The sequence below is a fragment of the Crinia signifera genome, chromosome 4 (assembly GCF_055691185.1).
Source record: "Crinia signifera chromosome 4, ASM5569118v1, whole genome shotgun sequence".
Taxonomy (NCBI): domain Eukaryota; kingdom Metazoa; phylum Chordata; class Amphibia; order Anura; family Myobatrachidae; genus Crinia; species Crinia signifera.
In genome coordinates, this window is record NC_139220.1 from 338,407,415 (window position 1) to 338,428,741 (window position 21,327).

The following is a 21,327-nucleotide window of genomic DNA, read 5'->3' on the forward strand; positions in this document are numbered from 1 at the left end:
TTGGGCAGGGAGGCCTCTGAGTCTTTAACTATTGAATCATACCAGATTGTTAGGGTGTCCCTTATTGCTGCGCCTGGTCCTATCCATAAGGGAATCTCCCTCCTAGGCAACCAGAATAGCTCTGACAAGCGGACTCTAGGTAAGAAGGACTGTTCCAAAGAGACCCAAGTTTTTACTTTGCCTGTTGCAAACCAATCTCTTGCCTGATTCAGCAGGCATGCTGAAAAGTACGCCCATAGGTCTGGGTAAGCTACCCCACCTAGCTGTTTGGGTAGGATAAGTACCTTCTTAGCTATGCGGGGCCTAGAACCCTTCCAAATATACCTGGCAAATAGTTTATTAAAGTCAGAGAAGAACGATTTAGGAGGAATTCTAGGTATTGCCCTGAACAAGTACAATATTTTCGGGAGCAGCACCATCTTGGCTGCTGCGATGCGGCCCAGCCACGAGATTTCATGGAGGCTCCATTCTCCTATCACTTTTTCCATCGCCCCCAGTAGAGGCTTGTAGTTGCAAAGAAAAACATCGGCGGATCTAGCTATATGGATACCTAAATATTTAATTGAGGATAGTTGCCAGGCATATCGGTATTGATCTTTCAATCTCCTAATTCTCTCTAGAGGGATGTTAATGGGAAGAGCTTCTGTCTTGGCGGTGTTTAACTTGTAATATGAAACCCTAGAGTATGTAGCCAGAACTTTATGGAGCTCACTTAAAGAGGCCTCTGGATTAACTAAGCACAATGAAACATCATCTGCAAATAAACTAATTTTATGGTTCATCCCCCCCAATTTGGGTCCCTCTATGAGGGTGGAGCTCCGGATTTTCTCCGCTAACGGCTCCATTGCTAAGGCGAATATGAGGGGCGAAAGGGGACAACCTTGTCTAGTGCCATTTGTTATATTAAACGAATCGGATAAACAACCATTATTAAACACCCTCGCAGACGGGAAAGAGTAAAGTGCAAAAATGGAATCCAAAAATCTGCCGGAGAGACCGAATTTAAGAAGCACACTTTTAAGGAAACCCCAATGTAATCTGTCGAATGCTTTCTCAGCATCCAGGGAAAGAATTAACAGAGGGGTCTTCTTAAATTCGCAGCTCTCTACAATATTATATACTCTCCGGGTATTGTCCGGAGCCTGCCTACCTGGAACAAAGCCGACTTGGTCAGCTACTATAAGTGATGGCAAGAGGGGGCCTAATCTATTTGTTATGAGTTTTGCATATAATTTAAGGTCTGTATTCAAAAGGGCTATTGGCCTAAAGTTTTGGACAGCTGTGGGGGGCTTGCCCGGTTTGGGTATAGTGATAACCCGTGCCTCTAGCATCTCTTTGGGAAAGATACCTGTCTCTGATGCCTTATTAAATACTGTAAGGAGAATGGGCGCTAGAATAGATTTAAAATGTTTATAGAAATTAGAAGGGTACCCGTCCGGGCCTGGAGCCTTATCTCCAGGCAGAGAATCAATAGCTGCTTCTACCTCCGCTAAACTCCACGGGGAACATAGAGCATCAGCTGTGCCAGGCTCCAAGCTCGGAAGGGAGATATCAGCCAAAAAGTTCTCAATCTCCGGGGCAGAGGGCTGGGGGGTCTCGGTGTCAAGTTTCAAGTTGTAAAGCCCAGAGTAATATTCAGCAAAAGTATTAGCTATTTCAAATGGGTCAGAGATTTTTATTCCGGCTGCATTATAAACACCATGGATTCTAGCTTTAGCTTGGCGACCCCTAAGTTTCCTAGCTAGAAGGCGACCTGCCTTGTTGCCTAACACATAAAACTTCTGGCTTAATTTAAAAAGATTCCTCGAGACTGATCTAAGGGAACAAGCATTCAGTTTTCCCCGAGCGTTAAGGAGAGAGTTAAGGATTTGTGTATTTCCCGGGTTAGCTTTATGTTCCTCCTCTAGCCTGATCACTTCAGACTCACATTGCCTATCTTCTGCATTTTGAGCTCTTTTAATTCTAGAAGCGACTTGAATGGCTGACCCTCTAATTACTGCTTTTAATGTGCACCAATGGTTAAAGGTACTAGTGTCCCTCGGGTCATTGGCGGCCAAGTAATCCAGTAAAGCGGTCTTAATAGATTTACAAGCTTCTGGGTTATTCAAAGTATGGAGACCCAGCCGCCAGGGGCTCGGGGAGATTTTGCGGGAGTTCGCCACATATTTAATCAGTAGGGGGGAGTGATCGGACCACGTCATTGGTAAGATGCGGGCCTTGAGAATAGACTGTAGAGTCCACTTGTCAGTTAAGATCAAGTCTATTCTAGAGTATGTGCGATGGGGGTTAGAGAAGAAAGTGTAGTCTCGCACCGATGGATTCCTGGCTCTCCAAGCATCAAATAATCCATATTCCCCTAAAAGATTACGAAACCCTAAAGATTGGGAAGAAGGGGAGGCAGACTGGGAGCGACCACCCACAGGGTGTGATTTATCAATTTTAGCATCAATCACCATATTAAAATCACCCATTATAATAACAGAACCTCTAGCGTGTTGCTTAACTAAGGCACAAAGCTTCCTGCAAAACTTAAGTTGCCCTGAGTTAGGGGCATAACAAGAGACCAACGTTACAGTAGAATCTTCCAATTTGCCAGTCAAAATTAGGTATCTACCTTCCGGATCTACAATCTGGGACTCGACTGTAAGGGGGATTTTAGCGGATACTAATATAGCCACACCCGCCTTTTTAAGAGGCCCATTCGCCATATAGCACTGTGGGAATCTGTTGTCAAAGAATTTGGGTGGCGCAGATTTAATAAAGTGCGTCTCCTGTAATGCTACAATATCTGCTTTCATTTTAAAGAAAGAAGTTAAGGCAAGCCTCCGTTTCTGGGGGGAGTTCAGCCCCTTAGCATTTAGGGAAATTAGATTCACCATGGAGCAGTCCGGAAGGTAGATAAAGACTCAGCGCATAATGAGTAACCCGGGGTAGGGTGGAGGGTAGGGAAACGAGAGGGAAGACACCAAACACATGGGCGGGGAACACAAAGACATGACAGAACGGCTCTATACAGAGTCGAAGTGAAGCGCCCAGAACGAGGCGCCACACCAGGCATTCTAGGGGGGGTAGTGGCAGCCCACCCCACGGTGTCGGTGCACTAACATAATAGAGATCATATATTAGTAACATGTGAGACAAAGTAGAAACAGTCAAGATAAGCATTCAGGCAAGTACGTTAAGGCCTAGAGGGCCAAGCCAGGGGCCTAGGCAGTGGTACTCTAGACATGCCACTGCTGATCAGGAGCGTCTACAGAAATGTCCAGAGACCACTGTGCTGTGGGTAAACTCCCAAATAGGGCACCAACATGTCGCATATCAACACTTGCTTCCTATAAGTCACTAGTATAAACAGGCCTAAAGAGCAAGCTAAGTGCGACATGAGAGCCTAGATATCAGACTAAAACTTGAAAAAAGACTGAATCTCGTAACATAAAACAAATATTACGCAAGGTGCTGCAAATCTCTCACTTCTCCACCACCGACCAGTCCTGCTGGAGTCGGTGTTCAGGAGAGGGGGAGGATGGAGACTCCAGCAATTTCCACTTCTGAAGCAGTTTCATTCCTTCATCAACCTCAGATACGGCAACCGTGGATCCATCTCTGGAAATGAGTAGCTTTGTGGGGAATCCCCATCTGTACAAGATATTGGCTTTACGGAGCACACTTGTTATTGGGTGGAAAGCGCGACGCTTAGTGAGCGTGTCTCTGGAAAGGTCACCGAAGAGTTGTAAGGAGCCCAGAGCTTCAGCGGTGTCAGAGGAGGGCCTAGCAGCTTTTAAGAGGGCTTCTTTTATATGGAAGAAATGGACGCGCATCAAGACGTCTCTAGGGGCATTCTCGGGGGCCCCCCTGGATTTGGGAAGTCTGTGAATTCTGTCAAGAAGGAGGTCTGAGCTAGCAGCCGAAGGGAGGAGTTTCCTGAAGACGTCCATAGTGAAGTCATGGAGACTGCTGTTGGACACATTCTCGGGGACTCCTCTTAGTTTCAGGTTATTCCGTCGAGATCTGTCCTCCAAGTCGCTGACTTTGTCTCGCAGAGCCGCCACTTCATTCTCCAGGGCCGCATGGGCATCTATAAGTGTGTTGTGCGAGCCGACCACCTCACACATTTTGGTCTCTAGGGAGTGTGTGCGGTCGCCCAAATCATCAATTGACCTTTGACACGCTTGGAATGAAGTCCGGAATTCCGCCGTCATGTCTTCTTTAAACTGGTAGAGAAGCTGCTTTAGGGTTCCTACTGTCAGAGCGGCAGTGTCCTCAGTCCCCGGGGTCTCCAAAGGATTTGTAAGGGAAGAGCAGGAGGAGGCACCAGTACTCAGGGGCTGAGGGCTGACCGTAGAAGATTCAGCGGTTGAAGGTCCCTGATTCGTCGCGCGACGCGGTGACGGTTTGAAGAAGGGCACCTGTGAGACAGTCTTTGGCATTTTACTCTTCTTTGGTGGCATGACTTGATAACAGTGGGACTCAGATGGGGAGAGTACCGCTCCTGTGCGCAGTGAAAACTATAGTATCCAAGTGAGTCCTCCGCTGGAAGCTGTTATATAAGGAAGGCCTTGCCGTATTTAAGTAGACACCGTGGGGTGGTACGGATTAGGGGGCTAGCATAGTGGGTATATCCCTGCAGCCATTGTCATAGTTTAATGGATCTGCAGCAGATTGACAGGCAGAGAAAAGGGACAGGAGCCTGCAGTGTGAAACACTTTAAAGGACCTCTGACAAGCCTGTCAGCAATACTTTGAGGCATATACTGCAGTGGGACAGGAGCCTGCAGTGTGAAACAATTTAAAGGTCCTCAGACCAGCCTGTCAGTACTACTTTGATGCATATACTGCAGTGGCCTTCTCCCACTGCTCTCCCAGGAGTAAAGCAGGCGAGCAGATGCCACCTCCAATATGGCCGCCGCTCTTTGTTGCGCTATTTGGCTGGGGACAGAGGCACTTTAATGGGGCTAGGGGCCCTGTGTGGGTGAGGTGGGTAGCGCCCACTCCGTAGGTGGTCCGGGTGGGCTCCCTGGGTGAAATAGGGGATGGTAGGAGGCGCAGCTCCGGCGTCTCCGGATACCAAGATGGCCGCCGTCCGGGGAGACGGAGGCCTAGGCAGCTCCTACCTTCAATATGGGGCTGGTACAGGCTCCCGCAGGGGTCCGGCGGCACCAGGGGACCACACGGAGGGTCACCAGATTCGCGATGCCGCCTCCGGGGTTGTCTCGCCGCACTTCTCTGAGCGGGAGCTCAGCGGCGGTCCAGGCGGCAACTTGAGGTCCCGGCTTCTGCAGGTGCTAGGCCGCAGTCCGCAGGGACCCGAAAACGGGACCCCCGACTCCGCAGCGCTTCCCAGCAGGCTCTCCAGAGGTGAGAGGGAGCCCACCTCTAACGAGTAGGGACACAGGGACGGGTAGAGTAGGTTTTTAGGGGTGATTATAAGTCTCCCCAGTCGGAGCTCCGTCAAAAAGCAGCCTCTCTCTCTCACAGTCAGGCCACGCCCCCTATGCTGTATACTTCTATCCGCTGTTATACGGCTACAGTGTACCCATAGGCTGCTCTGTATACTGTAACACTATGCTGTATACTTCTATCCGCTGTTATACGGCTACAGTGTATCCATAGGCCGCTCTGTATACTGTAACACTATGCTGTATACTTCTATCCGCTGTTATACGGCTACAGCGTACCCATAGGCTGCTCTGTATACTGTAACATTATGCTGTATACTTCTATCCGCTGTTATACGGCTACAGCGTACCCATAGGCTGCTCTGTATACTGTAACACTATGCTGTATACTTCTATCCGCTGTTATACGGCTACAGCGTATCCATAGGCTGCTCTGTATACTGTAACACTATGCTGTATACTTCTATCCGCTGTTATACGGCTACAGTGTACCCATAGGCTGCTCTGTATACTGTAACACTATACTGTATACTTCTATCCGCTGTTATACGGCTACAGTGTACCCATAGGCTGCTCTGTATACTGTAACACTATGCTGTATACTTCTATCCGCTGTTATACGGCTACAGTGTACCCATAGGCTGCTCTGTATACTGTAACACTATGCTGTATACTTCTATCCTCTGTTATACGGATACAGTGTACCCATAGGCTGCTCTGTATACTGTAACACTATGCTGTATACTTCTATCCGCTGTTATACCGCTACAGTGTACCCATAGGCTACTCTGTATACTGTAACACTATGCTGTATACTTCTATCCTCTGTTATACGGATACAGTGTACCCATAGGCTGCTCTGTATACTGTAACACTATGCTGTATACTTCTATCCGCTGTTATACGGCTACAGCGTATCCATAGGCTGCTCTGTATACTGTAACACTATGCTGTATACTTCTATCCGCTGTTATACGGCTACAGTGTATCCATAGGCTGCTCTGTATACTGTAACACTGTGCTGTATACTTCTATCCGCTGTTATACCGCTACAGTGTACCCATAGGCTGCTCTGTATACTGTAACACTATGCTGTATACTTCTATCCGCTGTTATACGGCTACAGTGTATCCATAGGCTGCTCTGTATACTGTAACACTATGCTGTATACTTCTATCCGCTGTTATACGGCTACAGTGTACCCATAGGCTGCTCTGTATACAGGGGCTGCAGCACAGTTCACAATGCAAATATGGGAGCCACACTAACTGCCACCAACTGGCATTCCAAACTGACCCACTGGCAGTTAGTGTGACTCCTATATTTGCATTTTGAACTGTGCTGCACCCCCACCCCCACCCCCCACTGAAATGACACTGCTTATAATGCTTATACTGTTAAATGAGCCAATGAAGAGGCAACTGGGGAAATTTACTAAGGCGAAAAAGGCTGCGAATACGAATCACCATTCAGTGGAACGGTTCTTCCTAATTTATAGGACCCGAAAATACACCTAGAAAATATTCCTAATTTTCCAGGTGTATTTGGGTGAAGCCTGCACAGATCGGTTAAATCCGTCAGATCCGTCATTTCAGTCATGAGTCATATGAGTCATTTGGGTCAGATCGGTCAGATCCGTGCAGGCTTCAGTGTGATAAAAAGCAATAATGGTACTTGTTTAGTTTCACGGCAGCAGATAAATCGCATGTGATTGCGATTGTCACATCCGTCACATCTGTGACGGATGTGACTGTTGTGACGGATGTGACGGATGTGACTGTTGCGACGGATGTGACTGTTGTGACGGATGTGACGGTTGTGACGGATGTGACGGATGTGACGGATGTGACGGATGTGACGGATGTGACGGATGTGACGGATGTGACTGTTGTGACTGTTGTGACGGATGTGACGGATGTGACGGATGTGACGGATGTGACGGATGTGACGGATGTGACTGTTGCGACTGTTGCGACGGATGTGACGGATGTGACGGATGTGACGGATGTGACGGATGTGACAGATATGACGGATGTGACTGTTGTGACTGATGTGACGGATGTGACGGATGTGACTGTTGTGACGTATGTGACTGTTGCGACGGATGTGACTGTTAAGACGGATGTGACTGTTGTGACGGATGTGACGGATGTGACTGTTGTGACGGATGTGACGGATGTGACGGATGTGACGGTTGTGACGGTTGTGACGGTTGTGACGGTTGTGACGGATGTGACGGATGTGACGGATGTGACGGATGTGACGGATGTGACGGATGTGACGGATGTGACTGTTGTGACGTATGTGACTGTTGCGACGGATGTGACTGTTAAGACGGATGTGACTGTTGTGATGGATGTGACGGATGTGACGGATGTGACTGTTGTGACGGATGTGACGGATGTGACGGATGTGACGGATGTGACGGATATGACGGATGTGACGGATGTGACGGTTGTGACGGTTGTGACGGATGTGACTGTTGTGACTGTTGTGACGGTTGTGACGGTTGTGACGGATGTGACGGATGTGACGGTTGTGACGGTTGTGACGTATGTGACTGTTGTGACGTATGTGACTGTTGCGACGGATGTGACAGTTGTGACGGATGTAACGGATATGACGGATATGACAGATGTGACTGTTGTGACGGATATGACGGATGTGACTGTTGTGACGGTTGTGACGGATGTGACGGATGTGACGGTTGTGACGGTTGTGACGGATGTGACGGATGTGACGGATGTGACGGATGTGACTGTTGTGACGGATGTGCCTGTTGTGACTGTTGTGACGGATGTGACTGTTGTGACTGTTGTGACTGTTGTGACGGATGTGACTGTTGTGACTGTTGTGACGGTTGTGACGGATGTGACGGTTGTGACGGATGTGACGGATGTGACGGTTGTGACGGTTGTGACGGATGTGACGGATGTGACGCATGTGACTGTTGTGACGGATGTGACGGATATGACGGATATGACAGATGTGACTGTTGTGACGGATATGACGGATGTGACTGTTGTGACGGTTGTGACGGATGTGACGGATGTGACGGATGTGACGGATGTGACGGTTGTGACGGTTGTGACGGATGTGACGGATGTGACGGATGTGACGGATGTGACTGTTGTGACGGATGTGCCTGTTGTGACTGTTGTGACGGATGTGACTGTTGTGACTGTTGTGACTGTTGTGACGTATGTGACTGTTGTGACTGTTGTGACGGATGTGACGGATGTGACGGATATGACGGATATGACAGATGTGACTGTTGTGACGGATGTGACGGATGTGACTGTTGTGACGGTTGTGACGGATGTGACGGATGTGACGGTTGTGACGGTTGTGACGGATGTGACGGTTGTGACGGATGTGACGGATGTGACGGATGTGACTGTTGTGACTGTTGTGACGGATGTGCCTGTTGTGACTGTTGTGACGGATGTGACTGTTGTGACTGTTGTGACTGTTGTGACTGTTGTGACGGATGTGACTGTTGTGACGGTTGTGACGGTTGTGACGGTTGTGACGGATGTGACGGTTGTGACGGTTGTGACGGTTGTGACGGATGTGACGGATGTGACGGATGTGACGGATGTGACGGATGTGACGGATGTGACGGATGTGACTGTTGTGACGGTTGTGACGGATGTGACTGTTGTGACGGATGTGACTGTTGCGACGGATGTGACTGTTGCGACGGATGTGACGGATGTGACGGATGTGACGGATGTGACGGTTGTGACGGATGTGACGGATGTGACGGATGTGACGGATGTGACGGATGTGACGGATGTGACTGTTGTGACGGATGTGACGGATGTGACGGATGTGACGGATGTGACGGATGTGACGGATGTGACTGTTGTGACGGATGTGACGGATGTGACGGATGTGACGGATGTGACGGATGTGACGGATGTGACGGATGTGACGGATGTGACGGTTGTGACGGATGTGACGGATGTGACGGATGTGACTGTTGTGACGGATGTGACTGTTGCGACGGATGTGACTGTTGCGACGGATGCGACGGATGTGACGGATGCGACGGATGTGACGGATGTGACGGATGTGACGGATGTGACAGATGTGACAGATGTGACTGTTGTGACAGATATGACGGATGTGACTGTTGTGACTGTTGTGACGAATGTGACGAATGTGACGGATGTGACGGATGTGACGGATGTGACGGATGTGACGGATGTGACGGATGTGACGGATGTGACGGATGTGACTGATGTGACTGATCTGACTGATCCGGGCAGACTACAGCCAAATACGCCTGGAAAATGAGCAGTATATTATATATGGCCGGTTATGAATTGGGAATCACTATTCGACTGGTGATTCGTATTTGGATTTTGCCGCCTACATCAACGGGGAACTAGGAATCCGGTAATATGGCAGATTAGCAGGGGCGGAACTAGATATTCGTAGGCCCCAAGGTTTGTAAGGCCCCCTATTAGCAACTGATGGAGACAAATGTATGTAAAACATATTACTTAAGGGCGCATTTATCAAGATCGCATTTTACAATGCGATCTGGGCGGAATATTACCGCCCAGGATCGCATTGTAAAATGCAATCATATCGGGGCAATGTATCAATAATAAGGGCGCAGGGGCAGGGCTCTGATAGGAGCCCGTCCCTGCGAAGCCCTAACCAGGAAGCCGGGAGGTCAGCGCATGCGCGGTTATGCGCTGACCCCCGCCGACCCCTGTGACCGCACTGCCCTGCTCGGGCAGTGCGACGTGTAGCCATAGGCTACAATGGGCTATCGCCATATCAGAATGGCGATAGCCCAGGGGTGCGATGCCGGGCTGCCCGATGTTGATACATCAGGCAGCTTCGCATCCCCCATAGAAACCTATGGGGGATGCGCCCGGCGGCGCTGCAGGGGGGATCGCAGCAGGGATCGGAGATGCTGTCCCCTGTGATACATTTAGGAGATAGTTAATATTTGCGGATAAACGCCGAAAACGTGCGTTTTCGGGGATTTAGCCGCAAATATAGTTTGATAAATGGGCCCCTTAGACAGTAAAGCTGGGCCCCCTTCAGCTCTGGGCCCCATAGCAGCTGCACCCCCTGCACCTATGGTAGTTACGCCCATGCAGATGAGTTAATTTACCCTATTTCTGAATTGTATTTTCCCGAAAATGCTGGCAGTATTCATTAGTATTTGTCACTTTTACCAAATTTCTTCACATTTCTATTTACAGGAACTGGCTGAATATGAAAAAATAACACATTTGATCAAACTAACACAGGAAGGTAAGGCACGGGGCTCAACGGCAGAGGGCACGGGGCTCAACGGCAGAGGGCACGGGGCTCAACGGCAGAGGGCACGGGGCTCAACGGCAGAGGGCACGGGGCTCAACGGCAGAGGGAACGGGGCTCAACGCCAGAGGGCACGGGGCTCAACGCCAGAGGGCACGGGGCTCAACGCCAGAGGGCACGGGGCTCAACGGCAGAGGGAAAGGGGCTCAACGGCAGAGGGAACGGGGCTCAACGGCAGAGGGAACGGGGCTCTGCGACACACACATATTAGGGGCTCGGCGGCAGAGGAACGGGGCTCTGCGACACACAGATTAGGGGCTCAGTGGCAGAGGGAACGGGGCTCTGCGACACACACATATTAGGGGCTCGGCGGCAGAGGAATGGGGCTCTGCGACAAACACAGATTAGGGGCTCAGTGGCAGAGGAACAGGCTCTGCCACACACAGATTAGAGGCTCAACGGCAGAGGGAACAGGGCTCTGCGACACACAGATTAGGGGCTCGGCGGCAGAGGGAACGGGGCTCTGCGACACACAGATTAGGGGCTCGGCGGTAGAAGAACAGGCTCTGCGACACACAGATTAGGGGCTCGGCGGCAGAGGGAACGGGGCTCTGCCACACACAGATTAGGGGCTCGGCGGCAGAGGGAACGGGGCTCTGCCACACACAGATTAGGGGCTCGGCGGCAGAGGAACAGGCTCTGCGACACACAGATTGGGGGCTCGGCAGCAGAGGGAACGGGGCTCTGCGACAAACACATATTAGGGGCTCCGGGGCAGAGGAACGGGGCTCTGCGACACACAGATTAGGGGCTCAGCGGCAGAGGGAACGGGGCTCTGCCACACACAGATTAGGGGCTCAGCGGCAGAGGAACAGGGCTCTGCGACACACAGATTAGGGGCTCGGCGGCAGAGGGAACGGGGCTCTGCGACACACAGATTAGGGGCTCGGCGGCAGAGGGAACGGGGCACTGCGACACACAGATTAGGGGCTCTGCGGCAGAGGGAACGGGGCACTGTGACACACAGATTAGGGGCTCTGCGGCAGAGGGAACGGGGCACTGTGACACACAGATTAGGGGCTCTGCGGCAGTGGGAACGGGGTTTTGCGACACACAGATTAGGGGCTCGGCGGCAGAGGGAACGGGGCTCTGCCACACACAGATTAGGGGCTCGGCGGCAGAGGGAACGGGGCTCTGCGACACACAGATTAGGGGCTCGGCGGCAGAGGAACAGGGCTCTGCGACACACAGATTAGGGGCTTGGCGGCAGAGGGAACGGGGCACTGCGACACACAGATTAGGGGCTCGGCGGCAGAGGGATCGGGGCTCTGTGACACACAGATTAGGGGCTCGGCGGCAGAGGGAACGGGGCTCTGCGACACACAGATTAGGGGCTCGGCGGCAGAGGGAACGGGGCACTGCGACACACAGATTAGGGGCTCGGCGGCAGAGGGAACGGGGCACTGCGACACACAGATTAGGGGCTCTGCGGCAGAGGGAACGGGGCACTGTGACACACAGATTAGGGGCTCTGCGGCAGAGGGAACGGGGCACTGTGACACACAGATTAGGGGCTCTGCGGCAGTGGGAACGGGGTTTTGCGACCCACAGATTAGGGGCTCTGCGACCCACAGATTAGGGGCTCTGCGACCCACAGATTAGGGGCTCTGCGACCCACAGATTAGGGGCTCTGCGACCCACAGATTAGGGGCTCTGTGACCCACAGATTAGGGGCTCTGCGACACACAGATTAGGGTTTTGGCGGCAGAGGGAACGGGGCACTGCGACACACAGATTAGGGGCTCGGCAGCAGAGGGAACGGGGCTCTGCGACACACAGATTAGGGGCTCGGCGGCAGAGGGAACGGGGCTCTGCGACACACAGATTAGGGGCTCGGCGGCAGAGGGATCGGGGCACTGCGACACACAGATTAGGGGCTCGGCGGCAGAGGGATCGGGGCTCTGCGACACACAGATTAGGGGCTCGGCGGCAGAGGGAACGGGGCTCTGCGACACACAGATTAGGGGCTCGGCGGCAGAGGGAACGGGGCACTGCGACACACAGATTAGGGGCTCGGCGGCAGAGGGAACGGAGATCTGCGACACACAGATTAGGGGCTCGGCGGTAAAGGGAACGGGGATCTGCGACACACAGATTAGGGGCTCGGCGGCAGAGGGAACGGGGCACTGCGACCCACAGATTAGGGGTTTTGCGACCCACAGATTAGGGGCTTGTGACCCACAGATTAGGGGCTCAACGGCAGAGGGAACTGGGCTCCCACAGATTAGGGGCTCAACGGCAGAGGGAACGGGCCTCCCATAGATAAGGGACTCACTCTGCGTCCCACAGAGTAGGGGCTCTGTACCCACAGATTATGTAAACCGTGACAGCATGTATGACTGACCGCCTCCCATCCGGGTGTTACAGAATTACACCGGGACGGATTTGGGAACACGCCGTGGTTTCGATGTTTGGTGGCCGGGCTGCCGGAGAATGAAAGAAGTGACTCAGGTGAGAGGAGGAATCTGGGGGGATGTGTCTGTCTCTGACCATTGGGCCTAAATAATTACTATATTGTATACACAATGTGGGGTCAGGGTTGTACCCCATGCCTCTAAATAATGGAGCAATTACATACATGTGTCAGGGTTGCCGACTTTCTCATTCTCCTCTCCGAGAGAAGCCCGGAGAGGAGAGATTCAGTAGTTTTCGGGAGACTCCCGGAAATTTCGGGAGGGTCGGCAACCCTGACATGTGTCCTCTGGTCACATCATTGCTGTAATCGTAATCCCAAGTGGCAAACGCAGGATTGTTAGAGGGGGTTTCCAAATGTAATCCAAAATCTTGCACTCTGCAGCGCATTGGGGTACAGGAGTCTGGGGGAGGGGTAACAGCCCTGGAAATGGGTCTTTTTATACAATGGGTACTGTGTGGAGCGCCTGTCAGCCAGCCTGCCGGGTTACCAGAACCTTGTCACGATTCCGTCGGGACAGTCCCGATTTTCGGGTCCTGTCCCGACGTCCCACCCGCGGCAGGCATTGTCCCGCTGCGGGGGGTGGCAGTTGGGAGACCCCCCCAATCTAGTAGAATAGACGCTGTGCGCATGCGCACAGCGTCTATTCTCGTATGAAAATGAGGTCGCGGCTAATTAGCATAAACCGCGCCCTCATTTGCATACGCCCCGCCCCTTTTCGGGCGCATCATCCGGACACAAGTTGGGAGGTATGTTACACCCCACCCCATCGTCCTTCATTACTAAATTACCATACTGCCCCATGCAGCCTCCTCCTAACAGTTACTGTACCAAGGTGAAGCGGCTCCTGTCCCGTACGAGCCTCCATCTTGTGGACTTCGCTCAGCCCTGATTGGCTCTAAGCATTTCCATGGGGACACCTACAGCCTATCAGGCTTGAGCGGAGCCCTGATTGGCCGTAGGTGTGGATAGGGTAAGTATGTGTGTTAGAGACAGAAAAGTATAACTTTAATGCACACACACACTATTTGTTTTCACAGTAGAACTACAAGTCTAAGTGGGCCCATTACAGCTCCACAGCATGTGGGGAGGCCTTCTGGGACTTGTAGTTCTACAGGGAAAAGCAATTTATTTTTTTATTCTTATTTTTACACACAAAACAAATATCATTCTTCCACCGACAGCCCAGGGGTGGTGGGGACAAACCCGGGCTTCAGTCCTGGACAAGTGAACCTGTATTGGGGGTGCCCACTCTCCCAGGTACCCCATTCAGGGCTGACCAACAACGAATGTGTATCGTTATTACATTGCATATTGAATGTATTTTTTATTATTATTAGAATTAAACAGATAATGAATATTTATAATACAATATAATAGAGAAGGGCAGATGGGAGGGCGCAGCATTGTGTGTGTGTGGTTGGTGCTTTGTGTGATGTCACTAAACTCATTAGAACGAGGAGCCAGACTGATTAGGCAGCCCTGAGTCCCTCAAAGCCTTGGGGCCCCTCAACTGGTCGGGCCGGGTACGAGTGTCTCCTTTGACCCCATGTTGCCTGCCATGCATATTTGGGGAACCAGGTTGAGAAAACATCAGGATGTGATTTTTAATGTGTGGATTTTTAATCCAATCAACAGGTCAAAATGCACAAATTTGACCACAATTCGCACGTTACTACAGGTGCGATGTTCAGAAAACGTGCGAGTTCGGATATTTTTTGCCTAAAAATCACACATTACCAAAAATGACATTTTACTGCATTGGCCCGCGGTGAGTAATTCCAGTGTTTCCAATAATTACTCAGTAAGTGAAACCCCAGAAATAGTTTGGTCACCAGAAGGGATCTGTAGGAGGTCCATGGTCACCAGAAGGTATCTGTAGGAGGTCCTTGGTCACCAGAAGGTATCTGTAGGAGGTCCATGGTCACCAGAAGGTATCTGTAGGAAGTCCATGGTCACCAGAAGGTATCTGTAGGAAGTCCATGGTCACCAGAAGGTATCTGTAGGAGGTCCATGGTCACCAGAAGGTATCTGTAGGAGGTCCATGGTCACCAGAAGGTATCTGTAGGAGGTCCTTGGTCACCAGAAGGTATCTGTAGGAGGTCCATGGTCACCAGAAGGTATCTGTAGGAAGTCCATGGTCACCAGAAGGTATCTGTAGGAGGTCCATGGTCACCAGAAGGTATCTGTAGGAGGTCCATGGTCACCAGAAGGTATCTGTAGGAGGTCCATGGTCACCAGAAGGTATCTGTAGGAGGTCCATGGTCACCAGAAGGTATCTGTAGGAGGTCCATGGTCACCAGAAGGTATCTGTAGGAGGTCCATGGTCACCAGAAGGTATCTGTAGGAGGTCCATGGTCACCAGAAGGTATCTGTAGGAGGTCCATGGTTCAGGTCTCAGGGACTTCTTTGTCTTACCTAGAGGATAGTTGTGTAGAGTTATTGTAGGTCACTCGCATTATCCTGTCTCTGTCCCTTCCAGGCGCCCCCTTCGCTGGATACGCCCTATTCGCTAACAGTTACAGCAGCTGGACGGGTCGGACCCTGCACCTAGAGGACTTGTTTGTCTCTCCCCAATTCCGAGGTCAGTAACATCTTCTGGGGATGTATATATCGCTGCAATGGGGGAATTCAATCAGGAGCAACATTATCATTTCCACCTCACACTGGGCCTGACGCGGAGGTTGTCGCTGTAGTTGGAACTCACACAAATGTTGCTGCATAGCGAGTCTGAATCAGGCCCATTATTACTTCGCCATGTTTGTGGCATACGTATATTCAGAATCCTATTATATACTGTGGTCCAAGTGGGGGGATGGAAAAGTAATGGCCACTCAAAAGGGAGCTTGTCCTTGAGTGTGATATACCGCACCATATACTCCGTATACAACACTTTAGTAGACCCCCTCACACACGGAATGAGCACAAATACACCTTATTCCACACGGATTCAGCCAAGATTCAGGGACAGGGGCAGAGAGGGCAGGGGCAGAGACGGAAGGGATGTAGGGGCAGAGAGGGCGGGGACAGAGATGGATGGGATGCAGGGGCAGAGAGGGTGGGGACAGAGACGGTTGGGAAGCAGGGGCAGAGAGGGCGGGGACAGAGACGGATGGGATGTAGGGGCAGAGAGGGCGGGGACAGAGATGGATGGGATGCAGGGACAGAGAGGGCGGGGACAGAGACGGTTGGGATGCAGGGGTAGAGAGGGCGGGGACAGAGACGGTTGGGATGCAGGGGCAGAGAGGGCGGGGACAGAGACGGATGGGATGTAGGGGCAGAGAGGGCGGGGACATAGACGGATGGGATGCAGGGGCAGAGAGGGCGGGAACAGAGACGGTTGGGATGCAGGGGCAGAGAGGGCGGGGACAGAGACGGTTGGGATGCAGGGGCAGAGAGGGCGGGGACAGAGACGGATGGGATGCAGGGGCAGAGAGGGCGGGGACAGAGACGGATGGGATGTAGGGGCAGAGAGGGCGGGGACAGAGACAGGTGGGATGTAGGGGCAGAGAGGACGGGGACAGAGACGGAAGGGATGTAGGGGCAGAGAGGGCGGGGACAGAGATGGATGGGATGCAGGGGCAGAGAGGGCGGGGACAGAGACGGTTGGGGTGCAGGGGCAGAGAGGGTGGGGACAGAGCTGGTTGGGATGCAGGGACAGAGAGGGCGGGGACAGAGACGGTTGGGATGCAGGGGCAGAGAGGGTGGGGACAGAGACGGTTGGGAAGCAGGGGCAGAGAGGGCGGGGACAGAGACGGATGGGATGTAGGGGCAGAGAGGGCGGGGACATAGACGGATGGGATGCAGGGGCAGAGAGGGCGGGAACAGAGACGGTTGGGATGCAGGGGCAGAGAGGGCGGGGACAGAGACGGTTGGGATGCAGGGGCAGAGAGGGCGGGGACAGAGACGGTTGGGATGCAGGGGCAGAGAGGGCGGGGACAGAGACGGATGGGATGTAGGGGCAGAGAGGGCAGGGGCAGAGACGGATGGGATGTAGGGGCAGAGAGGGCGGGGACAGAGACGGTTGGGATGTAGGGGCAGAGAGGGCGGGGACAGAGACGGAAGGGATGTAGGGGCAGACAGGGTTGGGATGCAGGGGCAGAGAGGACGGGGACAGAGACGGTTGGGATGCAGGGGCAGAGAGGGCGGGGACAGAGATGGTTGGGATGCAGGGGCAGAGAGGGCGGGGACAGAGATGGTTGGGATGCAGGGGCAGAGAGGGCGGGGACAGAGATGGTTGGGATGCAGGGGCAGAGAGGGCGGGGACAGAGCCGGTTGGGATGCAGGGGCAGAGAGGGCGGGGATGCAGGGGCAGAGAGGGCGGGGACAGAGACGGTTGGGATGCAGGGGCAGAGAGGGCGGGGACAGAGATGGTTGGGATGTAGGGGCAGAGAGGGCGGGGACAGAGACGGATGGGATGTAGGGGCAGAGAGGGTGGGGACAGAGACGGATGGGATGCAGGGGCAGAGAGGGCGGGGACAGAGACGGTTGGGATGCAGGGGCAGAGAGGGCGGGGACAGAGATGGTTGGAATGCAGGGGCAGAGAGGGCGGGGACAGAGATGGTTGGGATGCAGGGGCAGAGAGGGTGGGGACAGAGATGGTTGGGATGCAGGGGCAGAGAGGGCGGGGACAGAGACGGTTGGGATGCAGGGGCAGAGAGGGCGGGGACAGAGATGGTTGGGATGTAGGGGCAGAGAGGGCGGGGACAGAGACGGATGGGATGCAGGGGCAGAGAGGGCGGGGACAGAGACGGTTGGGATGCAGGGGCAGAGAGGGCGGGGACAGAGACGGTTGGGATGCAGGTGCAGAGAGGGCGGGAACAGAGATGGTTGGGATGCAGGGGCAGAGAGGGCGGGGACAGAGATGGTTGGGATGCAGGGGCAGAGAGGGTGGGGACAGAGATGGTTGGGATGCAGGGGCAGAGAGGGCGGGGACAGAGCCGGTTGGGATGCAGGGGCAGAGAGGGCGGGGACAGAGATGGTTGGGATGCAGGGGCAGAGAGGGCAGGGACAGAGACGGTTGGGATGCAGAGGCACAATGGCAGACAGGTGAAGCTTAAAAATAAAAATACATGCCAATCAAAGGAGGCCCCTAGATAGAAAGGGGGGCCCGGGGTACTGACCCCTGTGCCCCCCCTTAATCGGGCCCTGGTGGAGACAGAAATGGTGGGGACACAGGGGCAGAGAGGACGAGGACAGAGAGGGTGGGAGCGTAGGGGAAGAGAGGGCGGAGATGCAGTGACACATAGGGGGGGGGTGCAGGGCCAGAGAGGGCGGGGGCGCAGAGACAGAGATGGCAGGGACACAGGGACAGAAATAGTGCTGGTGCAGGGCAGAGATGGCGGGGTCGCAGAGACCGAGATGGCGGGGTCGCAGAGACCGAGATGGCGGGGTCGCAGAGACCGAGATGGCGGGGTCGCAGTGACCGAGATGGTGGGGTCGCAGAGACTGAGATGGCGGGGTCGCAGTGACCGAGATGGCGGGGTCGCAGAGACCGAGATGGCGGGGTCGCAGTGACCGAGATGGTGGGGTCGCAGAGACTGAGATGGCGGGGTAGCAGAGACCGAGATGGCGGGGTCGCAGTGACCGAGATGGCGGGGTCGCAGAGACCGAGATGGCGGGGTCGCAGTGACCGAGATGGTGGGGTCGCACAGTACTAGCGCTGTCTCTGTGCACTTTAATTAATAAAAAAAAACCACTTCTGCATCAGTGGGAGAGGTGCCGGTTTGCCATACCGCTGCACACCAGCCCACTTCCACCACTGATTTTATATCAATAAAGATTTGATTTTGTGAATACCATTTGGTCCATGTGCACCCACAAAACCACTGGTCATGGCGACATTTCAAAGATTTATAGCGACTGCGCCAGGACGGCTTTGCCTGATGACTAATTGCCGCTGTGACTAATGGCTACATTGTAGAATCCTGCCGTTGTCGGCACGTGTGTCGCAGCGTATTGTAGCCATAAGTCGGCATTCTCACCTGTTCTCCTTTCTCTCTGCCAGGACGGGGCCTCGGGCGACGGCTAATGAAAAGAGTCGCTCAGGTAAGTGCCAGTAAGAGATTTCGGCATGGACGCGCATACTTACCACAATCCAAAATTAGAATGGGTTTGTTGTGTGACCATAGCGCAGCCGTGTAAATTACCGCGGACGGTACCATTCTTGGGGTGCCAAGTGTAAGGGATATGCGCCCACCTGGCACACTCCAGCAGAGGGCCCTGTAGGAAATGCGCATGCCAGGATCTTAGCCAGGCTGTGCAGACCTGGACAGTTGGGATGTCTAGCTGTACTCACTATTGCATACACTGGTCTTGCTGCATGCGGATACTTACCTTTGAGGAACCACTAGAATGTTGCTGAATGAGGCTCCACCCCCTCTTTTGCATTGATTGCTGCAGGGACCACTGACATGTTGCTGAGTGGGGCCCCACCCCTGCAATTTGCATATAAAGCCATTGGCATAGATGACAACTTATGTGATCCAATGACTTCCAACAACCCAATGCTGACGTTCTATCCTGGTGGCTTTTGCAGGAGGGTGTAAGTTCCGGCTGCTCTCAGATCCACCTGTCAGTCCTGAAGTGGAACCTTCCCGCCATTAACCTCTACCGGTCGCTGGGGGCCGAGAACCTGACAGAGGACCCTGGATACCAAGTCATGAGCTTCAGTGGGGAGGCGCTGAGAAGTATGGGGCTGGAAGAGGAACCCCAGGCATCAGTAACAGGGGTGAACCCCGATCTACTGGGAAGTATGGGGCTGGAAGAGGAACCCCAGGCATCAGTAACAGGGAAGAACCCCGACCTAGGACATATATCACCACAGTAACACTTACATACGCTGCAGACGAGACTGGAACTGAATGGCGCAGAGGGCGGAGTCTCACAGGTGTGCAGCGCAGTCTGCAGGACCTGCTACAGATTACCCCAGAGCTGCGGACCCCACATGCTTATACCCCTCACAGTCATTGTAGTGCATCCTTAACCTCCTGACATGGGTCTATCAGGAGGAGAGACTGTGTCCTGCCATCTAGGGGGGAGGGGGGCATGTGTCATGGCATTCTGGGACTGTGTCCTGGTACCTGTGTCCTGGCATCTGGGGGGGATGTGTCCTCATTCCTGTGTCCTGGTATCTGGCCGGCTGTGTCCTGGCATCTGGGGAGGGGGGCTGTGTCATGGCATTCTGGGACTGTGTCCTGGTGCCTGTGTCCTGGCATCTGGGGGGGGGGGGGGGATGTGTCCTCATTCCTGTGTCCTGGTATCTGGCTGGCTGTGTCCTGGCCACTGGGGAGGGGAGCATGTGTCATGGCATTCTGGGACTGTGTCCTGGTACCTGTGTCCTGGCATCTGGGGAGGGGGGCTGTGTCATGGCATTCTGGGACTGTGTCCTGGTGCCTGTGTCCTGGCATCTGGGGGGGATGTGTCCTCATTCCTGTGTCCTGGTATCTGGGCGGCTGTGTCCTGGCATCTGGGGAGGGGGGCATGTGTCATGGCATTCTGGGGGGGATGTGTTCTCATTCCTGTGTCATGGCATTCTGGGACTGTGTCTGTCCTCACAACCTCTCTCCCCATCTCCTCTCTCATATCTCAGGTTGTGCCTCCGCTGTATATTCCCGGATGTACCAGCGATTTCTTACACGTAACATGTATAAGACTGAGCTGATCATCTTTCAACGAGCACATGTGCTGTTCCTTCTATCACTTATATCAGTGGTTCCCAACCCTGGTCCGACAGTGCACGTTTTCCAGGTGACCCGGCAGGTGCACTCATTATTCACGCACATTTGAAAAGTTCCACAGGTGGAGCTAATTATGGGGGAGATTCTGCGGTAAAAACCCTGTTATCGGGGTTTTTACCGCATTTTGGGATGCTGTAAGCATCCCCCGCCGGGTTACCGCGGCGGGGGGCATCGCCAGAAAAATCTGGCGATGCCCCATAGAAGCCAATGGGCTTCTATTGCAACCCTCCGCCGCCCCGCGCCGACTCGCATCGCCCCCTTACCTCTGTCCGGGCAGCACAGCGCAGTGCTGCTCGGACCTGTGACCTCCTCCCTGCACTGATCCTCTTCCGGGTGCAGGGAGGAGGAGAGCCCGGCGCAGCAGCGCCGGGTGTGAGAGGGAGGGGGGAGCCGCCGGGACCTGCTGGGACCCGGCGACTCTCACCGCAAAGGAA

The 21,327-nt window shown here is 53.5% G+C and overlaps 2 protein-coding genes across 5 annotated transcripts in view; both read left to right on the forward strand.

The window, feature by feature from the left end:
- LOC146076058 (thialysine N-epsilon-acetyltransferase-like) overlaps positions 1-21,320 on the forward strand; it is a 56,635-nt gene extending 35,315 nt beyond the window's left edge. For all 4 annotated transcript variants that reach the window (XM_083185873.1, XM_083185876.1, XM_083185874.1 and 1 more), the window contains 5 exons: positions 10,624-10,675; positions 13,109-13,192; positions 15,637-15,738; positions 19,162-19,202; positions 19,693-21,320. In XM_083185873.1, coding sequence (XP_083041999.1) covers positions 10,624-10,675; positions 13,109-13,192; positions 15,637-15,738; positions 19,162-19,202; positions 19,693-19,983 — 570 coding nt within the window. In that variant the 3' untranslated portion in view covers positions 19,984-21,320. The remainder of the gene's footprint in view (positions 1-10,623; positions 10,676-13,108; positions 13,193-15,636; positions 15,739-19,161; positions 19,203-19,692) is intronic.
- LOC146073527 (thialysine N-epsilon-acetyltransferase-like) overlaps positions 20,460-21,327 on the forward strand; it is a 39,344-nt gene continuing 38,476 nt past the window's right edge. The window contains exon 1 of the mRNA XM_083180703.1: positions 20,460-20,483. Within this exon, the coding sequence (XP_083036829.1) occupies positions 20,460-20,483 (24 nt within the window). The remainder of the gene's footprint in view (positions 20,484-21,327) is intronic.